This window comes from Nyctereutes procyonoides, unplaced genomic scaffold (genome assembly GCF_905146905.1).
Source record: "Nyctereutes procyonoides isolate TBG_1078 unplaced genomic scaffold, NYPRO_anot_genome, whole genome shotgun sequence".
Taxonomy (NCBI): domain Eukaryota; kingdom Metazoa; phylum Chordata; class Mammalia; order Carnivora; family Canidae; genus Nyctereutes; species Nyctereutes procyonoides.
In genome coordinates this window covers 21,339,531-21,351,380 of record NW_026575034.1, presented here as the reverse complement: position 1 = coordinate 21,351,380, position 11,850 = coordinate 21,339,531, and the positions used below count along the sequence as shown (strand labels likewise).

Genomic DNA, 11,850 nt, shown 5'->3' with positions numbered 1-11,850 from the left:
CATGCGGTCTCTCTCTATTCCTCTTGACAGCTAACTCCAAACTCTTCCACAGCTATGAAAGCTGTCCCTGTAACATTACGTTATGATGCCATGTCTCTTTGCCTACCTGCATAGGAGGACTTGATTCTGTGTCCAGTCCCTGAGAGCCAGTGTGCACTGTAGGGTGCTGCCTCAGTTGTCCCCTATATGGTCATAAGCCCTCAAACTCAGAACCAACAGAAGCTACAGAGTCATTAACTCTTGTCTCTCAGCCCCAGACCCACCTATCCAGATATGCTTTGGGATGCTGGGATTTGAACTCTGGGACTCTTCTTTGTCAGCTGGCTCCCTTTTACTTTCCACCCACAGAGAACAACAGGAAAAGACTTGGAAGGCTAAAGCAGAGCAGAGGATCCTTGTTTCTTCCTGTCTGTTCCTGTCGTGTCAGTATCCTTGAGCAATGACTGACTCATCAAGGGCAGCAGAGTTGATTCTAGACTTCAGGATTTATTAGTTGGTTGGGTTTTGGACTTGAGTTTGATTTGGGTTTGGGTTTGGTTTGGAACTCCCAGGGTCCAATCAACCTTATTGAATTTCCTCTCAGGTACCAGCAGTAGCAGGATAGAGTCTCATCCTCAGAGATATTAATCCCAGCTCTGAAGACACCTCCTCTGAGCTCCTGTGACAGCAGTACCAGTTTAAGGTAGCATCCTCCTTAGATATTTGACACCCAGTCCCATGGGCTTATCGCCAACTTTCTAAGGTCCAATGACCAAATTCTTCCCAAGTGTAAGATTCTTCCTTCAGGTGCTACCTCTGGCATTACTTCAGCAGCCCCTGTTTTAGTTTCAAGTTTCCAACATCCATTTAACCATTTGCTTATATTAAATCTCTGAAAACAAACAGTGCAATTTCCTTCCTCTTCTCCTCACTAGACCTACTATTATCCAGAAACCTGACCCTTTGCTATGTCTTCTCACCTTCAATGAGAGCTCTTGAGCAGAGTCAACTCAGACTCTGCTCAAGACCGGATTTTCAGCTTCCTAGGTATGTAGGAATATTTAGGAGAAGTGGCCAGTCCACTGTCTCAGTCAGTTTCCCTATTTTCTGGGAAATGGCTTCCTTTCTCCCCATCTCTCTGTCAACCAATGCTCATTTCTAAGACTGGTTGAAAGTATCGAGACTGTATAGGATAGAACAGGAAGCTGGCATTGTTGTATATTAATATGAACATTCTTCTCCTGCAGGCCTACAGATGCTTTGTCAGGCAGGACTCTGCCTTTTCTGAAAACCCACTGGTTCTCAAGGAAGTAGGTATGGGCAGGAAATAGATATCCAGAAGAACAAAACAGAAGCAAAGGAGATAGAGGCTTGGTATCCAGGGTCAATTGCACTGGAGGGGGCATTTCTGCAGAAGAAGCCCAGGCTCTGGAGTCTGGATTTTGATCTCTGCCATTTCCCAGATAATGTGGTCTTTGACAGTTACTACTCTTGAAAAGCATTTTTTTTCTACTGTGTAAAATGGAAGTAATAACACCTGCAGAAATGTTGTGAAAGATTAAATTTACTTAAATAAAATTACTGAGGCTCAAAGCAGCAACTCAAGAAATACAAGTTCCTTCTTTTACCTACATTTATCTGAACCAAGTGAGGAAAATAAAGGAAGAAATCTGGGTCAGTTATGAAGTGAGCTTCAGAGTGTAAAATAAATACCAAGTTTTGTCCAATTCATTGCCTAGTCAAAATTACTGAGGAGAAGAAAGAAAATGAATTAGAAATGTATTTTACATATTCACATCCTTTTCCACAGCAATTTATTCATTCCTTGTTTTATCTCTTTGGTCCGAACTCCATATACAATAGGGTTCAAGGCAGGAGGTATGAGGTGATGAAGGACATTGAGCAAGATGAGGATGTCCATAGGGACACTCTTTCTGGCCACATTTGTCAACACAACAACCAGCAGGATGGTGCTGAAGAACAGGATGAGGATGAAGTGAGAGCCACATGTACTCAGAGCTTTGACAGCAGCCCCCTCAGCCTTGAACCTAAGCACAGCTCTTAGGATAAAGGTGTAGGAGAGGAAGATGAGGATGAAATCTGAGCCCAGTAAAGTCCAACCAGCCACAAATTGGTAGATTCTGTTAAGGGTGAAATTGTCACAGGATAGCCTGGACACAGACAAGTTGGCACAGATGCAGTTCTCAATAACATTTTTCCCACAATAATGGAGCTGGGCAGTGAGAATAGGAATAGGTGCAGTGAGAAGGGCATTCCGGGTGACAATGAAAGCACTAGCTTTGGCCACGAATTGGTTAGTGATGATGGATGGATACCTCAGTGGGTGGCAGATGGCCACATAGCGGTCATAGGCCATGACCATGAATGTGCAGGACTCCATGGGGAGGAAACTGTTCATGATGAACATCTGGAGGAAGCAGGCAGAGAAGCTGATGGACCTCAGATCAAACCAGAAGATGGCCAGGACCTTGGGGATGACAGTGAGGCAGAGCACGATGTCCAGCAGGGAGAGGAGGCTGAGCAGGTAGTACATCAGCTCATGCAGAGAGGCCTCCAGCCGGATAGTGATCAAGAGGGTGGCGTTGGCCCCCATGGCCAGGAGGAAGAGGAGGCCGAGGGGCAGAGACAGCCAGTGCTGCCAACTCTGGTAGTTAGGAAAGCAGATGAGGAGGAATTCGGAGACTAGAGCAGTGGAGTAGTTGCTGGGTGAAGCCATGGAATGAATCTTGAGGCTTTTCTTGACTATTTGTATGGGCAGATACAAGAGGCAATTTTTTTTAAATTCACTTCAAAAGTGTGTTGCTCACTTACTCTTTAGGAAGATCACGATATATAGGAGACTCTTCCCAAAAGGCAGATCCCAGTCAATATCATAAAGACAGACTGGTGAGATTTGACAAATAATGCTATGGTCTATGAAGGGAAATGAGTCAGTGAAAAAACTATTTTTCATTTTAAATAGGTGTGTTTTGAGGTAATTATTTTTAAATAGGTGTTTTTTGAAGTAATTATTGACATTGATGTGGAATGAAAAACCTTTAATTAGATACTCACCTACTACCATAGCCAATATAATTTTAGATGGAAAATTGTGTTATATCCTTTCCCTCCACTCATGGTATACTAGAAGAAAATAGAACACAAAATTGATTAAATCAGTCCTTTGCTAAGACTCCAATCCTATTTGAATACAACCATTTGTTCTCAAGGGCCCGTACCTGATCATCCCAAATGTTCTTAGAATAAGTCTAAAACTACAGAAACAGCTGCTTTTACTACAAATTTATAGTTACCAACTTTAAATGAGTCCTCAGTGCTGCCTGTCCATCCTACAAAGCTTGCCCGATCAACTTTTCCTTCTTTCAAAGCTGTTTTCAAGCCTTCTTCATTCTTTTCAAACCTTTAACTCCACTTCTTCTATTGAAGAAATGACATCAACCACTACCTCACAGAGAAAAGAGATGCCCAGTGATATTTTCTTCAACTTCCCAAGATAAAACCTATCAACCTACTTGCACATTCTCCCATCCTTTCTTTGTTTCCTCCCACTGAAACAGAATCTGCCCATCCTCAAACTGTCAAACCTTCTACCTCCTCCGGTGATTTGTAAAGCTCCTAGCCTTGCAGTTACATGATCAATGGTTTGTTCTACTTCTCTAAGTTGGGGTCATATTTCCTTCTTCACTAGATCTGCCTTATTTTTCAAATATTCTCCAGTATCTTTCATCTTTAAAAATAAAAATAAAAATAAAAAAGCCTCTTTGTTTCCTTCCAGCTATTTCTCTCTCTTCCTCCCTTCACACATAAACTTCTCACAAGCACTGCCACACTCACTGTCTCCAGTCCTCACCTCACATCTGTTCCACAACTCCTGGCATGGCCTCCTTCTAATAGGTTCATGAAATGCCAAAAGAAAGAAAAAGAAGAAAGAAAGAAAGAAAGAAAGAAAGAAAGAAAGAAAGAAAGAAAGAAAGAAAGAAAGAAAGAAAGAAAGAAAGAAAGAAGAAAGAAGAAAGAAAAAGAAAGAAAGAAAGAAAGAAAGAAAGAAAAGAAGAAGAAAGAAAGAAAAGAAGAAGAAAGAAAGAAAGAAAGAAAGGAAAGAAAGAAAGAAAGAAAGAAAGAAGAAAAAGAAAATCTTGCTAAAGCAATTGATCAATTCCTCTTCCTGACACACTCTCTTTGTTTTGGTTTGCATCACAATCTCCTAGTTTATTTCACACATCCTGGTCTCCTTCTCAGTTTCTCTTATGCTTTTATTATTTTTTTTTTCATTCACCATCTTAGCATCAGTTTCAAGTTTCAGTCCTGGGTTCTCTTTGATTTTCTTCTTTTTTTTTAAGATCTTATTTATTTATTCATGAGAGACAGAGAGAGAGAGAGAGAGAGAGAGAGAGAGAGAGGCAGAGACCCAGACAGAGGGAGAAGCAGGCTCCATGCAGAGTGCATGATGTGGGACTCGATCCCGGGACTCCAGGATCACGCCCTGGGTGGAAGGCAGGTGCTAAACTGCTGAGCCACCCGGGATCCCTTTCTGATTTTCTTCATCCTTCTGTGCTATTCTGCTCTACTCTGTCTCCTACTTCCTTCATCCATATGCTCAATTACCATCTCCATGTTGATGATTACTAAATTATATCTTTTGTCTAAACCTCCTTAAATGCTTACTTGACATATCAACTTGGATTTTTCAAAGATATCCAAAACACACCAGGTTTAAAATTAACCTCCTCTTTGTCTGCCAAGCCTGGTTTTCTAGCATCTCCTATCTCAGAGAATAGCATGTATATCTGGACTATTCCACAAGTCAAGGGCTAGAGACCATCTTGAACATATCCTTCACCTGTACCACCTATTAAAAACCCACAACCAAAACCTGTCAAATTTTCCTTTTAATTAGCTCTTAAGTCCACTTACTTCTCCATTACCACTATCACCAGCCAAGACTACAGTACTATTATCTCTTGGGTGCAATTTACTGAAATTGCCTCTTACTGCATTCTAGATTTCATTATAAAACCATTCTCTACTTTGAAATTAGAGAATTTTTAAAAAATATTAAAACATGATCTTGCCACTCATCTGATTAAAATATGCCATTGGCTTCTCATTCTTAATAGACATAAAAACAAAATTCTGAACAGAATTTAACTTTATTAGATCACAAGTTTATGAGAGAAGAAACCATGTTTGTTGGTGTTTTTCATCACTATAAGTACAGTGTATAGGTAGATTCCTTTATAGGAAGGACACTTGTCTTCAGCCACCCAGTGTTACCACTTCAGATCAGAGTCTATTAAGCTCCAATTCTTCACTGCTTAACATTGGAGAATAGGACAGAGGGAGGAAGTGAGAAATCTGGAATAGGAGAGAAGGAAAAAGGAACAGATTCATAGATATCCTGAAAGGTAGAAGTACACATTGAACATAAGTCAGTGATGTGGTATATGGAGTAAACATCGATTTAGGACTTTAAAACTAGACTGACAGTATTAGCTGCAATATACCAAGTGTCTAGTATGTACCAGGCATTCTTTTAAGTGATATATATATAATTTAAATATAAATCTTAAATTATAAAAATGTAAATTAACTATAAATATATTTTGTACACATACAATCTCAAGAGCTAAGTAGATGAGAATCTTTCTCAACCCTATTCTGGTTATTTCACCTGGAGTATCCTGTCCAATTCAGTACACTATGTATTAAATCATATAAGTTACAGGATGATAAAAAGCAAAGGGCATAATCATTACAAATTATAGATGTGTGACCTGCCAAAAACAACTTCAAAATATAGGAATGGCTGTCTTGGGGAAAAGGGCAAGACTAGGACCATCAGAGAGATATCACAGAAAAATTGAGCCCAATTGAATATGAGAGAGAGCTTTCTATCAATCTAAAGGAAGTTATATCTCTCCAGTTTAAACTGCTCTACTGAGACAAAGTTGGGAGGCAGCTTCTTCATCATCATTCTTTTCTGAATCTCCATGCAAGGCAACTAGTGACATACTAAACTCGGCATCCCTACACTCTCTATCCCATTGTCGAATTTATAGATCTCCTTCCTTTCCTGATCAGACAAGATGAAGTCCAATTCTCTACATGTACTAGATCTAACCAAGCTAGGAAATGGAATCCTCTTTTAGAAAGGCAGAGGGAAGAAAGGAAAACTAAGACGTTTCTTACAGAGGTGCTTAGGATTTCTGAATGCTAATACATCCAGAGCCACTATATCTCCCACCTCCTCATTGTCTTTTCTTCCTGTTAATTGGAGGCTGCCTATTAGAAAAGGTCCCTGCCTGTCTTGTCACTCTTCCCATTTAGATCCAATTCAGTCTGTGCTATCTACCCACTCTTGGCCCCAGAACTTACAGAAGATGTCAAAGGATGAGCCTTTAAATGATATATCAGCTGTATTGGTAATCATGCTGGGACTTTGCTAAATAAATCTGAAGAGTTTTATGAACTCCTACTCCTCTCCTACCCTCCCTTTTTTGGACCCAGATGGGAAATGGTCGCTTGGAAAAGAGACTTAGGAGATGATGATCTGAGTCCTTTGGGAACTGTCTTATTATGCTTCTGCAAGTAGGAAGTTGGGATGTGAAGAATGGAGTGGTTTAAAACTAAGGTAAAAACTTGCCAGAAGCCAGGAGCCAATGATCTGGTGCACAAACCTGACATGGTCAAATATGTAGGAAAAGAGAATATAGAGAAATCCCTTTTGTTATAATAATTTTAAAGTTTTGAGCAAACTTTCTGAGTGACCTACAGTAGTTAAGTTCTTTTATATTTTTTTCTCATTGAATCATCTCCCTTAGATAGGAATGAGCAACTCTTTGAAGTAGGAACTATTATCCTCACTATGTAGGAAATAAATAGAAAGATGAAGCCTTGCCCAAACTCACCACAGCTAGCCTACATTCACAGCCACGTCAATCCAATTCCAATGTCTGTTTTCTAAATGACACTTCTCTATACTAACAAATGTGACCATAGGTATTGATATCCTAAACAAAATTCTAGCAAGTCAAGTTTAGCAAACTGTTAACATTTTTTAACTGACAAATATATTTATCTTTTGAAGAATGCAGAGTTCAAAACAAGGAAATTGTCAAAACACATCAAGATTGCAGATAAGATCATGAGAATAAAACCATTCAAATCATAAGAAGGTTTAAATACTAGCTCTGGCATTTTCCATTTGTGTGATTCATCCATTAGACAAATACTAACTACCACTTATGCCCCACAAACTGTATTGGGCACTGTATACAATGCTGAATAAAGCAAACACAGTTCCTATCCTCACCAAGAGCTCATTCTAATTATGTGGTTGTTAAAAGAAAATAGGCATCTCTAAATGTACTTCTTTGAATAATTTCTAAGATATATTGTTTAGCAAAGAAGCAGCAAAAACAGTGCACAGAATAACATAATTTTAATGCTATGCAAAGAATACATATAAAAAGTGTATATATAAATACATATGTTATCATATATTTTATTATATATAATTAAATTACCTCTAGAAGAATATATAAGAAACCTGTAAAATAGTTGCTTCTGGAAAAGAAAACTGTGCTTGGCAGTATAGAATAGAATGGTATCTTAGAGATTGCTGGTTATTTACCCAATGCCCCCATTCTTAACAAAAAACATAATTTTATTGGGGTACCATCTATACAGCCAAAATACTATACCTCTCAGATTCTGAATGTTAGTAGATGTCATTTGGTGGGGTTTTTAGGAAGACTCTTCAACATGAACTAACTCAATTGAGAAATGAAGGCCGTTAGCCCACACTCCTTCCTCATGGATTGAGGATTGATACCTGAATTTCTAGTTTAAACTATCAGCAACTTTGAGGATAAAAGTCAGTTTCTAAGTATGATAAAGAAGAAAGCGAGAAACTGGTGAAGCTATGGTTTCAGCCTTGGATGCTCACTTCTGAAATGCTTCTATGTGAAAGGAAAAGAATTTTTTAATTTGTTGGTCACCATATTTGGAGTTTCTATTATATGCAGTCAGATATACACTTAGTGAAACAGAGAACGAATTACTTTTACTGAATACCTTTTTTAATCTTCAAAATTTTGAACCATGTACCTATATTATTTTTTAATTAAAATTTTTTTAAATACTCTTTCGAGGACTCCCGGGTAACTCAGTGATTGAACATCTGCCTTCAGCTCGGGGTGTGATTCTGGGATCTGGGATTGAGTCCCACATTGGGCTCCTTGCAGGGAGCCTGCTTCTCCCTCTGCCTATCTCTCTCTCTCTCTCTCTCTCTCTCTCTCTCTGTCTCTCATTAATAAATAAATCTTTAATTTAAAAAAAGTATTCTTTTGGTAAAAACAGTAAAAATATAAAACAGCTAAATGCTGAAAGTTTTGGTAATTATAAAAAAGAAAATATACAAAATCCTAACTCTGGGAAATGAACAAGGGATAGTGGAAGGGGAGGTGGGTGGGGGGATGGGGTGACTGGGTGACAGGCACTGAGGGGGAGCACTTGATGGAATGAGCTCTGGGAGTTATACTATATGTTGGCAAATCGAACTCCAATAAAAAAATATACAAAAAATAAAATAACATATAAAAAATAAAAATTAAAAAAAAATAAAAATCCTATCATATACCATCATACAGCATTACTATGGGAGTATCAGTTTAGGTAAGGCAGATCAAAAAGGTCTTAAAGAGAGGTATGAATAGGAAGACAAAGGTAGAAACAGGACAGGCAAGAAGGCTATTATCTGGTCCAGGCAAGAGATGGTGGTGGCATGGACTAGATTGGTGGCAGAGGAAAAGATTTTGAATAAACAAATTTTGGGAGAATAGTCAAGTCAACATAATTATGAATTAGAAATGAGAAATGAAGTATTCAATGTAAAAATCAAATATGAATCTTAGGAGTCTATCTTGGGCAACTTGGCAAATGTAGGCTCATTTACTGTCATGACATCACACATTAGGATTTCTGGGTATTATTGAGCGTACATCTGAAATTTGTGATAATAAATTTAATGTGAAATCAGTAAGTTTATTTACAGGATTTTTTTCCTAGTGAATTTCAATCTTTTACAGAGGAGACAATTATTTAGATTTAAACAAAGTTTGGGGTTTTTCAAGCAACCACAATGGGGAAGAGAAGAAAGGAGGCTAGATTATTTCCCAAAATGTAATTAAATGATGGGCTATAGAATCTAAGGCTAGACAAAAAATAAAGTCAGGACAAGGAAGGATGAACGATAGTATGAAGGGGATTCAGCCAATGGCCTATAACACAAGATATCCAACAATTGTGATGTACCAAGGACAGTTGAAAATTTGAGCCTGAAGGCAGAGTGTATAAAGTAGATGTTTCAAGTCTATCTCTTAGAGGTGGACCAACACAAAAATGAAATAAATCAAAATTGGAGATTTAAACAAAAAAAAAAGTTGTTTTGAGTACAGGCTAAACTAAGTACTCAAATTTCATTTTCCCAGCAATAAGACTCCACCAAAAAATAAATGTATATACATAAATAATTAACAATTATAAGAGAAGATATACACAGTATAGTTACCTAAGGATACATCTAGAGGAGCTTAGGAAAGACTTAGGCTTCAGACAAAGAATATGTTCAAGAGAGAAATAGTCTGAGCTATGTATTTCTAGCCCATAGTATTCTCATGGATTTTAGACAATTTAGTTAGGTAATAAATAATTTATTTAATTTTCCTGTTGTCTCATCTAATACACCTGTAAACATAATTCACCTGGACCCATATATTAAAAAGGGAGCAGAAACTTACTCTCCTGTGCCCTTTATAAATTTGTTTGGGATCCATGTAATTGTAGCAATCTGGAGCTTCCTGCTGCTTTATATTGCATAGGAGGATTGAGTCCATCTGAAATAGATTCAATAAGGGAAACAAAGAGATAACCACTCAGCTGGCAAGCAGGCATACATGAGCTGTTTCTGTGGGAATCCAGCATCACAGTTCTATTCACTTGTGCTGGGAAGTCCATGCAAAGATAGGACCAGAACAGACTGATGGCTAAAACCGAAATCCAAAGTGATGCTACAATTAAGCCAATAAAAAGTGAAAAATCTGCTTTGTGGTTCCCACTTCTCCCGCACTTATTTTTTACTGTTTCTCCACAAGTTCCTAACTGGTGACCTTTAAATGCATCCCTGAATTCACTGACTTCTTACATTTGTTTTCTACTTACATAAACTGATTGTTTTTCTCCCCAATCCAATACTCATTCTTTGAATGCTCGCTCTGAACAGTACAGTCCACCAATGGCAGCTCATAATTTTTCCTCTGATTATGAAATAATACACTGACATTCAAACATTCCAATTATATAATATTGTATATCATTGATCTTTGCAGGCAAGCAGCTGGAAGATGGCTGCACCCTTTCTTATTACAACATCCAGAAAGAATCAACTCTGCACCTGGTCCTGCGCCTGAGGGATGGTATGCAGATCTTCGTGAAGACCCTGACCAGCGAGACCATCATCCTGGAGGTGGAGCCCACTGACACCATCGAAAATGTGAAGGCCAAGATCCAGGATAAAGAGGGCATCCCCCCTGACCGGCAGAGGCTCATCTTTGCAGGCAAGCAGCTGGAAGATGGCCACACTCTTTCTGATTACAACATCCAGAAAGAGTCAACTCTCTACCTGGTTCTTCCGTCTGAGGGGTGGCTGTTAATTCTTCAATCTTGAATTCTTAGTGCCCAATGATGGAAGCTCTGCACTGTAGTTAGCTATTTGCACCAATTTAAGTTTAGAAATTACCAGTTTCAGTAAGAGCTGAATCACTGGTTTTCTCAATAGCTGTTCAAAATGTTAATAAAAGTTTTGTTGCATGGTAAAAAAAAAAATCATTTAAAGTGCAGCAAAATGTCACCCATTAGAAATAATTGTATAAGCAATCTGTTGTATATTTTTCATCTGTCCTTCTAAGTATATTAAAATTATATACATGTAAATATAATATCCCATATCAGTTTAACTTACATACATGAGCCTGTTATAAACTCCACTATATCCTATACCTTTGCACTAGGCACAGCCGTTAGATATATAATGAGTCTGTAGTATGTTTTATTATCTGGTAAGGTGTGACAAATCTTTTTAAAAACTCTCTTCTATTTGGTGAAACTATAACCTTACATATACACTTTACATTTTAAAATAACTGCACCAAAAATCCTCTGAAAACCTTTGCTGTAATGTTTCTTGAAATTGCATTGACTGTATGAATTAATATGAGGAGAACAGACCTCTTTAAAATGCTCTTGTGTCCTTTCCATGGACATGGTTTATCTCTACATTTAATCAGGTCTTCATTTAAATACTTTAAGCATAATTTAAAACAGTATCCTTAAAGGTTTTGTGTATTTATTATGATTCCAATTTCTACATACTAATGAGTTTTATATTACTATAAATAGTATGTTAATTTCTATTGTTTTCAGATGATTTTTGTTGGTATAAAGTAAACTATTGGTTTTTTCAAGTTTATTTTATCTGAACATTTTATTGAACATATAACTAATTCTAAAACCCTGTTTATTATGTTTACTAAGCATATCACATAAAAAATGATAATTTAACCATTTCTATTTTGATCCTTAAAACTTTTCTTTCTTCCTTGACTTACTGTGTTGGTCAAGACTTCCTCTTTCACAATGAACAGTAACAATGATGAGGGCAGGGCATTCATCTGTGTTCTTCTAGAGGCATAGCCTTTACCAAAAGGGAGCTATCTCCTCCAAGGTTTTGCTCTCTTCCTGGGGCAATCTCGTCCAAAGAAGTTGATAAGAGAGGAAAGTGTCTGTCTGACA

The 11,850-nt window shown here is 37.7% G+C and overlaps 2 protein-coding genes across 2 annotated transcripts; one reads left to right on the top strand and one right to left on the bottom strand.

The window, feature by feature from the left end:
* Window positions 1–1,771: 1,771 nt before the first annotated feature.
* On the bottom strand, window positions 1,772–2,716 carry LOC129505045 (olfactory receptor 56A1). The gene has a single exon (XM_055317973.1). It carries the CDS (start codon window positions 2,714–2,716, stop codon window positions 1,772–1,774), a length of 945 nt encoding a protein of 314 aa, XP_055173948.1.
* Window positions 2,717–9,246: 6,530 nt separating this feature from the next.
* LOC129504836 (ubiquitin-like) lies at window positions 9,247–10,726 on the top strand. Its single transcript, XM_055317718.1, has 2 exons — window positions 9,247–9,256; window positions 10,389–10,726. Exons 1-2 carry the CDS (start codon window positions 9,247–9,249, stop codon window positions 10,724–10,726), a joined length of 348 nt encoding a protein of 115 aa, XP_055173693.1.
* Window positions 10,727–11,850: the final 1,124 nt, after the last annotated feature.

Excerpts from the sequence above, each read along its gene's own strand:
- LOC129505045 (XM_055317973.1), bottom strand. The coding sequence starts at position 2,716 with ATGGCTTCACCCAGCAACTACTCCACTGCTCTAGTCTCCGAATTCCTC.